The sequence below is a fragment of the Nomascus leucogenys genome, chromosome 3 (genome assembly GCF_006542625.1).
Source record: "Nomascus leucogenys isolate Asia chromosome 3, Asia_NLE_v1, whole genome shotgun sequence".
Taxonomy (NCBI): domain Eukaryota; kingdom Metazoa; phylum Chordata; class Mammalia; order Primates; family Hylobatidae; genus Nomascus; species Nomascus leucogenys.
The window spans coordinates 109,602,587-109,616,199 of NC_044383.1; the positions used below are offsets into that span (position 1 = coordinate 109,602,587).

At 31.2% G+C, this 13,613-nt stretch overlaps 1 protein-coding gene across 2 annotated transcripts in view; it reads right to left on the minus strand.

Moving 5' to 3' along the window:
* The window catches only part of TRDN (triadin), a 401,037-nt gene that overhangs the window by 116,847 nt on the left and 270,577 nt on the right, over positions 1-13,613 (minus strand). The window contains exon 21 of one of the 2 annotated variants that reach the window (XM_012506168.2): positions 7,136-7,183. In XM_012506168.2, the coding sequence (XP_012361622.2) occupies positions 7,136-7,183 (48 nt within the window). Of the gene's footprint in view, positions 1-4,062; positions 7,184-13,613 lie in introns of those variants that run through there. The other variant, XM_003255652.4, reaches the window with a different exon arrangement.

Genomic DNA, 13,613 nt, shown 5'->3' on the forward strand with positions numbered 1-13,613 from the left:
TAATATCATACTGTCCTGATTACTGTATTTTTACAGTAAGTTGTGAAGTTCAGTAGTGTCAGTTTGCCACTTAATTCTTATTTTCCAATGCTGTGTTGGCTCTTCTGGGTCTCTTGCCTTTTCATATAAACTTTAGAATTAGTTTGTCAATAGCCACAAGATAACTTGCTAGAATTTTTTTGGAATTGTGTTAAATCTGTAGCTCAATTTAGGAATAATTGGCAGCTTGACAAAACTGAGTCATTCTATCAATGAATACGGAGTATCTCTCAATTTATTTAGTTTCTGTTTATTTCTTTTATGTGGTTTCCCTCCAACAGGTCTTACACATAATTTAAAAAATATACCTAAGTGTTTATGTTTTTGGTGCCAATGTGATTGTTGTGTTTTTAATCTTGTTCATTTAAATTTTTCATTACTGATATATGGGAGTAACTGACTTGCATATTAACTTTGTGCCCTGAAACCTTGTTATATATTCTGTGATTAGTTCCAGGAAGTTTTTGGAATTTTCTACTTAAATAAGTCATATTTCAACAAATACAGTTTTATTTTTTTTCCCAACTTGTATACCATTTATTTCCTTTTCTTATATTGTTGCATTTGCTAAAACTTTTAGTATAATGTTGATGAAGGGGTGTGAGGGCAAACATCCTTGCCGTGTTCCTGACCTCAGCAAGAGAGAGCTTTCAATTTCACACCATTAAATAGAATGTTAGCTGTAGGATTTTTATAAGAATTATTTACCAAGTTTAAGAATTTTCTGTCTATTCCTAGTTTGTTGAGAGTTTTTAACCATCAATGGGTGCTAGATTTTCTCAAATGCTTTTACCATTACTATTCATAGGGTCATGTGTTTTTTTCTTCTTTAGCCTGTTGATGTTATTGATTACTTAAACACTTTTCAAATGTCAAACTAGACTTGCATATCTGGAATATGTATAATTCTTTTTAGGTATTGTTGAATCTGATTTTTTATATTTTAGAGTTTTATTAAATTTTTTAAAAATTTCCACATTAACTGTATTGCAATCTTTGTGATGGACACGAACACAGAAAGAAAATTGAGGTCCAAGACTCTCAAAAAGGGTTTGGTTGGAGTAAAATAAAAGCCGATGCCATTTCAACAAACCAGAAACTGTTCTTTGTGTTGTGCTTGCCAGAGTGACAGAGTGCCTCCCCTGTGGATAAAGACGTCCAGGACCCCTTGAGTCCTTTCTCTTGAAAACGATATTATAAAAGGAGGACACAAGTTTGTGTTTTAAAAGATAAACCATATTATATTTAATAGATATTTGTTGAGTGTCTCTTTTCTACTGGGAGCTAGAAAAATAAGGAATATTGTGTGGAGTTCGAACTGTGTTGTGATGCAACCACATAGACAAATTAAATACGATGATAGAGGGCTCAGAACTCTGGGTGCATAGCAGAAAGACTGGCAAACTTGACCTGAGAAAATGAAAGAAGACTTCACAGAAACACTGGCATTTGTGATGGATTCAAAAACTGATAAGATATGGAATGAAAGAAGAATTAGAAAGGCATTTCAAACATAAAAAAAAAAAGCATAAGAATACCATGGAGTGTGAAAGCTCATGTTGTTCTTGAATGGAGAAAGTGGGGTAGAAGCAGTGAGCCTCGGCTGGAAAGCCACACTGAGGCTTGGTAGCAAAGGAACTTGTGGTACCCTCTAAGGAATTTAAATGTATGCTTCCAGTGATAAGGATTTAAAGATCCTAAAGCCAAATTTTTCCTGCCATTGTACCAATGAATTTGCAAAATTTTGCTAAGAGAATATAATACGTACTGAAAAACTGACTGACAGTACAAAGTCATTATTGCCATGTTGTAAAAACAATCAGAAACCACCAGTCACACACAGTTGTTATCTACATTATCCTATCTCCAGAGACAGTATGTTCTTCTGTTCCATTTTTTATAGTTTTTTTTTGGTGTGTGTATCAAGGGCATAATTTCTATATCCTGTGTGCCATTATTACTAATTCTCATGCTTACAACCTTACTTAAAGCATTTTATGTCATTTAATTTGGTACCCAATAGCATGTCTTGTTCCTGAGATGTTTTTGAAATTTAAGTGTACTGTAACATATCAGCAAAACTTTAAATATTATCATTCCATTTAGTAGATTTAAATACTATTTTAAGATATTTTCATTTTATAATCTAAACTGGACTTTCCTGTTGATTGATTGCACTTGCAATCAGAAGACAGCTTGTTCTTCAGCATTGGGGGCAATGTGGAAATGTCTTGAGTATGGAAAACATGCTTTACAGGTGAGAATTGAACAATATTAGAGATGGAAGGTCCTTTCGAGATGGCTTAATACAATAATATTTGCTTATTTTAAAAAGGCAGTGCAAGGCAAATAAGTAGCCCAGTCACAGAACAAATGATTGATAGAGCTACACTAAGCCCAAAGTTTTATTTCGAGATAGCTCGGTGCTCTATAGTTTAAGCAGGTTAACATTTATAATTGCCACTGGCTATCATCAATTATTTCTTCCTTGAAGACCACAGTTGTAAGTGCTAACTCCAAGTTAAGAATTTTTGACCATGGAATGTAATGTAAAGGCTTGATGAGAATGTAGATGCTTTGTTTGGGAAAGAATTTTTCCTTTTTTTTCTGTATAAAAATCAAGTGAAGTAAAACCCAGACTTTTCAGGACATAATGATGAAAAATTTTTTAACTACTACTTTGACATTCCAAGATCTGAGTGAAATTTTGACTTTTAAAGCATTGCTTTACAACTAGCTTGTAATATATCACTGGTCTATAAAAATTGGGACAGTAATAGTCACTAAGATGCAGGTAAATGTTGTATAGAATATTGATAAAATGTTCGTTTTCATTACTAAAATTACTTGACCTGAAATGTGTAACTTAATTTACAATGAGAATACAGTAACAATGCATTTTTACATACGGCTGATGGTTTCAGATTATTTCTGTGATTTAATTTTAGAGTATGAAACAAATTTCATTAATTTAGTCCAGAATCTGGAAAAGCAATTGATGATAAGGAACTTTATTTAAGATAATGTATACCAATTCATTTTTTTCATCAATAGGCCTTTAGTGGAAAGCTAATCTGTAAATAAAAGAAAAAATAAATAAAAAGGAAACAAAATTTCTCAGGAAACAATCTTTGCTCTGACCACTCAGCTTTGTAATGCAGCAGCATGTAATATACTTTCTATTAAAGATTCTTAAGGGAAAAAGAGATACAACCCACTGTGGCTTCAGCATAATAGTAGGAGTGAAAGTAAATATTAATAGATAAAAAATGAAACTAGCAGCTCAATAATCTTCTTAAACTCATAAAAAGTGTTTTCTTGCTGTGTCGTATGGTGAACATTATAATACATTTCTGATTTCTTTTATATAATCTTGTCTAGAATGTCAAAGGGACATATAAAGTTGATTATTCCCTCACAAACATAATTGACACACATGCCCATTTTTGGGGGGTGAAATTCTCTTTAATGTTGAATGGCAATCCTACCAATGTCTGAATCACATAAATCAAATATTGCATGGCAGAAAGCAGACCTCTATGAGAAATTAATGTAACAATATGAACTTCCATTGAGTATGTATTATTCTGCTGTGGTAAGTAGGATTTAGATCTGTCTCTTATTAAAGGAATAGGGTGAGTGGGAAGAAAGAGTTAGAAAAGAAGGGACTAGAAAGTAATTTCCCATTAATGAGATAAAATATAAGAATAAATTGTTTTCATAATATTAAGTAAAATAAGAGTAAGAAGAAGTAAAATGTATTATGTGAGTAAGTGAGGCAGTGGAGTGGAGAATTGAGTTACTAATTGTTCTCTTGAAAATATATAAACAACATGAACAAGGAAAGTATCCTCGTTTTCATGCATTGCCTTCATATAGACCATCTTCTCTCCGAAGCCCATGCTATGCCCCTCACACCCATTCCCCAGCGCCTAGCCAGTTGTGGGCGCTCAATAAATATTAAACAACCAAAGCACAAAGTATTGTCAAAAAGTTTAGAATTCACAGGAATCTATAATATTGTTATTATAATTTAACATTTATTGAGGGTCAACAGCATGACTTAGTCAACATATGCAAATAAGTTATTTTATAAATACATATTAAGCAAATAATTAAATACAATTGTGTTAACTAAATCTTCTGTTTTGCTTCATTGATTTTAAATGTAAAATTGTTTGTCTTTTTTTATAACTTTGGTACACCGAGAAATATGAACATTCACTATATTCAAATGGATAAAGTTTTCTCAGGGAAATCATTACTCTTAGATATTATTAACATTCACTTGAAAGTATGGAATAAATCTACAATCAGTACACATCACAGATTTCAAAAAGACCAGTGCATACACAAAGAAGAGAAGAATCTGATCAGGTGGATGAGGACAGTGACAGGTTTACAAAGCTTGCAATAGCACTTAGGTTTTGCCTGGTGTTGTGACAATGTAAAACACTATTACAATTATATAGGGAACCATTGTTTACAGAATAGCATCAAAAGCAAAGAAAGAAACTCTTCAAGTGGACACAAATTAGCCCATTTATGAATTTTGAAACATTCCTTAATTTAAGGCAAAGTCGAATATTTTATTATAGTGAACTCTGATACGTTTATGATCAACACGCTCCAACTTTATACTTAATAAAATGTTTACTAACTGTGTTAAAATTTATTCTTGATGGTTAGTAGACAAATTTTATTTAATTTCCTAAAAATATTTTTGTCGTGTTTCTACTTAACTGACTGTCGAAGTGATTTTTAATTGTTAAGAGAACTGAACGCTACATTATTCTGTAATAAAATTTTCAACTTAATTTTGAGATACTAGAATATCCATAAGTATTTAAGTCCAGAGATTCAATATGCACAATTATAGTCAGATCACAAAGTGTACTTAAACTCTATTAAGAGTTACAAAAATCACGTAATTTTTCTAAATAAAGTCCACATGTTTAAACAAATAAATAAAAATAAATATTTAAAGAGGATTTAACTATATTTCAATGAATTATAAACTAATAATAGATTATTTATACTTCTGAAGATAACTAAAAACTACATAAGAAAGCAAAGTATATGTCTTAAAGCATTATGCATAACTATTAGAATAATGAGAAAATTTATAGAATGTCATTATTTATTACTTCTCATACTACTTTATTAAAAGCACAAAATATATATTTTTCATATCAGTTATTAGTAATAGATATACTATCATAAAAATATGCAAAATATCCAAATATATTATTTCCTATGATTGTTATGGTTGAAAAATATGAGGCCATTGTCATACAATATTTAAAATTGAAATGATTTACTAAGTCAATATAAAAATAGCCATTGAAAGAACCTCATTTTTTTCACACAATCCAAGAGCCTAAGCTTTGATAAGATAAAAGAAGATTTTAGTAAACAAAATTATAAAATCATCTGAAGGAGTAAGATCATATCTCTAAAAACCATTTTCCAGTCTCTTGTCCACTAGAGGAGACATTATAGAATTAACGAAACTGACACCAATGTGATGATCAGAAGAAAGAAACAATCTGTTTTCAAATCAATTGTCTGTTCGGTACTATTATTAGTGTGGGTGTTTTATATTCTAGTCAATCTTCTTTTGATATACTGTGGCTATGAAAACAACCTATGAATGTCATGAGTAATCAACACTTTTATACTAGAGGGGGAAGGCTGTAAAACTCAATGAAATCAAAGTAGTTTGATAATTTACGTCATCTGTGTTGAAATTGATTTTATAAGAAAAAATGCCTTAGTATATGTCATATGCTTATCTAGAAGTTTACACATTTTCATATCCTTTCACATATGTTTTCATGTTTGCCCTATACAACATCTTGTCAGATGGGCAAGTCAGGGTTAATTATCTTTATTTTTAAAAAAATAAATTTAGACTCAGGAACATGCATAAATAAACACACTGAAATTAGGATCCAGTGCTCCCACTTTATATTTCAGAAACTAAAATTCCACTCTTCTTCAAAAAGAAACCAACAGAAACATCTACTGAATTGTAAAAGTTCAGAGTCCCCAGAAGCCAAAATAAATTGGAAAACATTTTCCATGCAATTATAATGGGATTTTATTTTGAAAACCTCAAGGAAATAAATTCTTAACCAATCTTTTTACTTAACTGAATTCTTAACCTTAGTTTACTTATTTGACATGTGAGGGATTGAAGGATTTTCTTGATATATTTATGTCAAAAGTTCTTGACTTCTGATATTAGGATTTCATACATTTACTGGCATCTCAAATTTGAAGGAGAAATCATTTAGACTTTTTTCTTGATAAAATTATTGCAAGTTCTAATTTAATTTATTACAATAAATATAGTAGTATTATATAAGAGCAAAGACATGAGGGAACAACAATTAAAGTTATTAGCACACTTGAGCTCTAAGAGAAGCCACATCACTTTAAATGTTTTAAGTTTAGTGTACTGTAGCATTTTTCTCAAGCAGAGTCTGGAGTGATCTATGTATGATATAGCTACATAAACACAAATAAAATGCATTAAGTATTTTATACCATTATGATTTATAACACTGAAATTTCAGACCTCTTGGGAGAATGAATAGTTGAAGTCATAATATAGTATATATCATAATATATTCTACTTACTTTTGCTGTTATTTTCTTCATTTTAACTTTTACATATATTTTTTCAAGCAACAGAAATAGTTTTGCATATATAGGATTGGACCATCTTTATTTTTCAAATTATAATCAGTAAGGTGGTGTTAAAACCACAAATCAAATAGGAATATGTCTACCAGTTCCCCTGGATCATTGTCTTATTCCCAACAATCTTCAGCATGTCCCCTGATGTAATTAAACAGTTTGTGGAGTTTTCCTGTTTGGAACTGATATTCAAAGTTTAGTGACACAAAAGAAAGACCAACCCAGATTGCTGTCTCACATTCTCCCTGGCACAGAAAAGCATGCAAGGACAGTGATAAAGAGTAATAGACTTAAAGGTTATTGTCTTCCGCCTGTCTGAATCCAGTGCTTTCCTCCGCATGTTGTTGTCTTTCTAAAGAAGATAATGTCAACCTCCTTCATTTTTTTTTACCTTGCTCCACTGTCTTGGTTGTTTTCTCTTCCTTCTTTCCAGCTACAGCTGCAAAACAAAGATAAGGTTTAAAGAAGAGTTCCAGACAGAAATACTGCTTCTGCTCAAAAAAAAAAAAAAAAAAAAAAAAAAAAAAAAAAAAAAAAAAAAAAAAGCATTTTGGAGTTCTTTCAACGCTAAATCTTTCTTTTACACAAGTTATTTTGAAGCTTCTTAAACATTTCTCATTTCTCTATAATGCAATTGAAACCAGATTTTATATCTAAAGAATTAGAGAAAAAAGTGATAATCCCTTGCATTCTTTTGCCTACATTTCTATAATTGTATCTGCTTTATTCCTTTACACTCTGCTTTGATAAACTAGCTCTACATAGAATTCCACTTGACAGGACTATGATTAATCTACTTACATTCCAGGTTATTGTTGGAGTCACTTAGTGTCTTGTAAATGTCAACTAGATGCTCCTTTTTATTCATGCTTAACATGGCTTAATCAGCTGAAAGAATAGTGTAGTCATGCTTGAGAGTCATTTAAATATTAAATGAAACCATCCCAAATCATCAGTAACCAAAAGGGGATTATTTGGGTGCTGTACCCCTTTCTCTAAGATGTTTTGCTCTCAGTGAAGTATTCACTGTTTATCTATTTACAGTAGCTGACAGTCGAAAAGTAGAACAGTACAAATGATTCATTCGGAATCGGTGCACCCCATTGAAAGAATTGATTCAAGAAAATCTTCAGAGTTCATTAGCAACCATTAAATGAAAGATTGATGAGGAACTGATTATTGCTATTGCACCCAAGTATCACCCCACATAAAACTGCAAGAAGAAAAAATACAACTTTAAAATGAAGAAATATGTCTGTAGCCAACTTAACCCATTGATGAAACTTAGAAACATTCATTCATATCAGGACAGCCAGACATCTTGTGCTTCCTGATGAGATGCCATGTGGCAGATACAGTATCATCTTTAAAGTATTATTTCCAAGGTATCCAACTGAAATTCAGCTAAGCCAGATTTAGCTTTCAGTCTCATCAAATACAGGATGTATAGAACATTTTAAACCATATTGTGAAGAAATAATGAGACCAATCAAAGATGTCTATAAGGTAACTGGTCCTGATCTTTGTAAAAAGACAGTGTAATTAAGAAGGGAAGAAGGAAGGAGGGAGGGAGGGAAAAAAAGGAGGTGAATTTCACCTTTAATTATATCTGTTGAAAAAAAACAGATATCCAAAAATTTGAATATGCATTGGTTAGAAAAAAATTCCCTATATTTCCAGGAAAGTAACCTATTATTTTACCCAATTATGACCCAAAAATAGAGCAAACCATATGACTGTGAAGCAAGGAAGATGTTAAACTAAAAAGCAAATAAATATGTATGAACCTCACAAATCACACCTGTAGATAAATCTTACATAACACAAGATATTATAGGGTAAATACCAATGAATGCTAGGCTCTTATTTTGCTGTTTTTGTTAGATTATAGTCAATATTAGGGTTAGGACAGTGGGAAGGGGTAAGCAAGTTGGCCTTCAATGCTGAAATAAAGGCACAAGTCCCAAGATACTCCTGAGGTGACTTTCCAGAACTGATTTATTACGAGAAAAGAACTGTGCAGTTTAGCCTGAAATTATCAAATTCCCTTGAAGGGCAACCACAATTCTGGTTATTCTAAGGGATTATGTGTCCTAGAAGAAGAAGCAATGAATGTTTTAGAGTGCACAGTCCAGTTTTGCCACTGAATTACTACAAAAATGAGTGCACATTATTTTACCTTGAGCCTTATTCTTTTTGTTAAAAACACAGATAATGCTACAAGGGCTCTTTTAAGGTCTAAGTGAAAACAATTTATGGAAATCAGCCCAGTGGCAGCCACATAACTCATTAAATAGAAGCTGTTATTATTTTATTAACCTTTGCCTAAAACACAATCATCTCACTTTCATAGGCTAACTCCTATTTATTCATCTAATCTTATTTTAGGGCTATAATACATTTTCTTTAAAAGGCAAATTAAATTTGAAAAATAAAGAAAATTTCTACAAAAATAACATTAAAATTGCTCATAGATGAGTTAGACATAAGTAAGGAGTAAAGGGCAACGTAGAAATAAATATCTGAAGAAATAGCCTGGAATTCATCCCAGAGAAACAAAAAGATGGAAAATATACAAGAGGTTAACAGACATAGAAGATATAATTCATCTTAACATACATCTAATTGAACTTATAAAAGATTAAACAGTGTGAGGAAGAAGCGATATTTGAAGAGATAATAGCTACAACTTCTCCAGAATTTCAGGCACTAGCAATAGGATTCTGGAAGCACAAGAAATCTAAGTAAGGAAAGGATGGGCTAATTTAATTCATATCTTTCCCTTACACTGTAACAATAAAATAAAATAAAATAACTATTTTCTTTTAAATTGCACAAATCCTAATATTGTCTCTTAGAAAAATATCAGTCTTTCTATGCAGTAGTATCACATTTTGGCTTTAATTTCAGTCTTTCCTGATACCTAATAATGCCACATGCTTTTCATATACTTATCAGCATTTAGATAACCTCTTCTGTGGAGTGCCTCTTTAGATTTTTGCCTAATTTCCTTATGTTTTTTAAATTGATTTGTATGCATTTGTAATATTCTAAATGAGTCTTTAAAAATATATATATATATATATACACATACACACATATATACATATGCTGTAAATGTCTTCTTCCACTTACATTTTTTTCTCTCTGGTTTACACTAACAGGAGTTTTAATAATAATTAAATTCAATGTATCAATCTTTCCTTTGTAACTAATACTTTTTGTATTCTATTTAAAAAGATTTGCCTCCACCACGGTTATATTTTAAATTTTTCACATTTTTTCCTGGTAGCATTATAATTTTTAATCACTTATATTTAGAAATATAATCCACTGAATTATTATTGGTGTATGGTGTGAGATAAAAGTTCACTTTTTTCCTTATGGATACCACTCAGTCGTAATTACTCCTGTAGGTTTAAGATAATTCTTGATATCTACTACTACAAACCTTCCAGTTTGATCTTGTTCAGGATTGTCTTGGCTATTTTTAGACATTTGCTTTTTTCATATGAAAATCGAGTCAGCATATCAATTTAAATAAAACAATAGCAACAAGAAATCTGCTAGGATTTTGACTGGGATTATGATGAATTAATATATCATTTTGGGAATTGATATCTTTACAAAATCAAGTCATCTGATTGGTGAACATAAAATATCCCTCCATTGAGTTTTGTATTCCTTAATTTCTCAAATATGTTAAAATATAAGAGATCTTCAAGAACATTATATATAATTTGTTACATTTATTTCAAGATATTTTATGGATTTGATGCTATTATATTAGAACAGCATTGTAGTCATCTTTCACTTTATTTTCCAAAGTTTTGCTCTTGATTTCTAAAGCAAAGTTATGTTTCATGTGACATTTTATGCAGAAAACTTGCTAGTCACTCAGTTGTAGCAATTTTCCTCTATAGATTGCTTTGAATTTTTTAAGTGGATAATCATATCATTTGCGAATAACGTGTTTTATTTCTTACTTCTCTATTTGCATATTTACGATTTCTTTTTCTGATTTTACTGCACTGGATGGAAAACCCACTATGGCGTGTGATGGAAGTGGTGATCGCAAACATCCTTTTTTCGTTTTGATTAGCAAGGGGAAAACCTTTAATTTCCTCCATTAGGTATGATGTTTGCTAATGGTTTTTGCGGATGTTTTATCAGGTTAAGTTTCTATTCTTGTAATGAATTATATCAAATGCATCTACTATGATGAATATAGTTTCCTTTTATTCTGGCTAATTACATCAATTTGTGTGTATTTTAATTTTTTGAGCTTGCATTTCTGAAATTAAACCAACTTGACTGCATTTTATCTTTCATATGTCCTAGCAGACTTAATCTGCTAATATTTTGTTTAGACCTATGCCTCTAGGTTTACAAGTTTATATATATATATATATATACACACACACACACACATACATGTGTATATATATGTATATATACACACACACATACATAGATACATGTGTATATATATACATATATATATATAGTTGTTGCTCTAGTTAAATTTTGGTATTACAGTAATTCTAACCCCATATAATGAGAGAATATTACCTCTTTTTCTATTCTCTGGAAAATTTGATGTCAGATTGGTGCTAATTTTTTCTTAAATGTTTAAAATAATTCACCAGTGAAACCACCTGGCTAAAATTGAGGGAGGGGAATAGAATTACAATAATAAATTTAAAATTTTAATTTTATTAAAATGTTTTAGTTTATTGGAAAATCTTTTTATTTGCTTATTATCTATAGAATCTGTAGTGATGATCCCTTTTTATTTCTGATATTGATATTTTGTACCTTCTCTGTTTTTTTTTATTATTATTATACTTTAAGTTTTAGGGTACATGTGCACGATGTGCAGGTTTGTTACATATGTATCCATGTGCCATGTTGGTGTGCTGCACCCATTAACACGTCATTTAGCATTAGATATATCTCCTAATGCTGTCCCTCCCCCCTCCCCCCACCCCACAACAGTCCCCGGAGTGTGATGTTCCCCTTCCTGTGTCCATTTGTTCTCATTGTTCAATTCCCACCTATGAGTGAGAATATGCAGTGTTTGGTTTTTTGTCCTTGAGATAGTTCACTGAGAATGATGGTTTTTCTTAATATATTTTTGTAAGCATTCACAATTTTTATTGTATTTTATTGATAATAATATTTTGACTTTTCCTGTTGTACTATTTGATTTCTAAATAAATAGCTTTGGCTCTTTCATTTATTTCTCTTCCTTCTACTTTCCTTGGGTTTAATTTTATGAATTAAAAAATATTGACTTTTTAGCTATCTTTTATTCAGCCTTTTTTTCTTTTCTGATGAATGTTTCTAAAAGCATATAAATTTTATCATACATTTGTTCATTAGATCTCCAAAATTCCACTTTTTCCTTTGACTTATAGAATACTTAGAAATGTATTACTTACATTTACCATAGCACCTAGAATTGTTCCTAACATAATAATTAATTTAGATTTGTTTTGTAATTAAATATATCACTTGACAAAAGATATCTCTTGATAATAAATATTTTCAGTTGAGAGAGAAAAGAGATCAGTTTCAATGTTAGTGGTTTTCCTGGAAAAGGAGATTTTAGGTATAGCCAATGATATATGAGGAAAGACAAAGGAGTGGGAAAGACTTAGATGTTCCTAGAGGAAGTGTAGTTTGAGCAGAGGATTTCCAGAGAGGAGATAAGGGATAGTCTAAAAGTAGAGAATAGGACCAAATGCAGAAACCTTTGAAAGCCAAATTAGAGCTACACTTTGCAATGTACGCTATAAGAGGCTAGTAAGATGTGTAGTGCCTGAGTCTATTCTATGAATGTTCTGTCTCAAATCAACATGGAAATAAAACACTGACAATTTGTAACTATAATAGAGCCACATAGGTAGGTATTCTTATTCATAATTATTTTATTCAGAATAATCATTATAAGTATGTTTAGGAAATACATATTTTTTAGTTATTTTAATTGAATCCCCTGAAGGGTAAATGTCTCAGAAAACAACTGAAGTGTGACTTACATATAAAGACCAAGTTTTCTAGTTTTCTTTTCAATGATGGGTTCATAATTCCTGGCACACATATTAAATAGAGAAGGCTAGTCCCTTAAAGTGCTATGTTTTTTGTTGCTCAGAAAAGGTCGCTGGAAATGCTGATTATCTATACAGAAAAGATGACATTTCACATAAAATGTTGATCCTTTCATTTCTGGTTCTAATGTAAAATTCATCAATTCTAATTCTATGAAGAGCAAACATTAGAAATAAACAGCTCATCTAAGTAAGTGAATTTTTTAACCGCTTGGAGTCAAAAGAAGACCGTCATCAATTTCTCTTTCTATACCACAAGATATCTGGAATATCCTTTAGTGCTGAGTGAAGAAATTTTCTTTTTTCTACTTTTGTAGAAGCATATTTTAGAAAAAAAAATAGATTCTTATTTCACTACTTCAGAGATCAAAACTATTGTAAAGGAGACAAAGCAGCTAACACACTTGTTATGTAATGCCCAGATTAGGGCTATTCTTTAGCTAAACTGGGAGCTGGGACATTGGTTTTATGTAGTTTTAGGCTTTTATTTCACTATTCTTCCCTACAATTTTCCTTCAGCACCCAATTCTCCAATACAATTGACATCCCTCCCTTTTTTCTCTGTGTCACCCATGGGGGCTCTGATGTATGCCCTTTATTAGCAGTATTAGCAGGTGCTTTTTTTTTTTTTTATGGAGTTTTGCTCTTGTCGCCCAGGCTGGAGTGTAATGGCGCAATTGTGGCTCACTGCAACCTCTGCCTTCTGGGTTCAAGCAATTCTCCTGCCTCAGCCTCCCGAGTAGCTGAGATTACAAG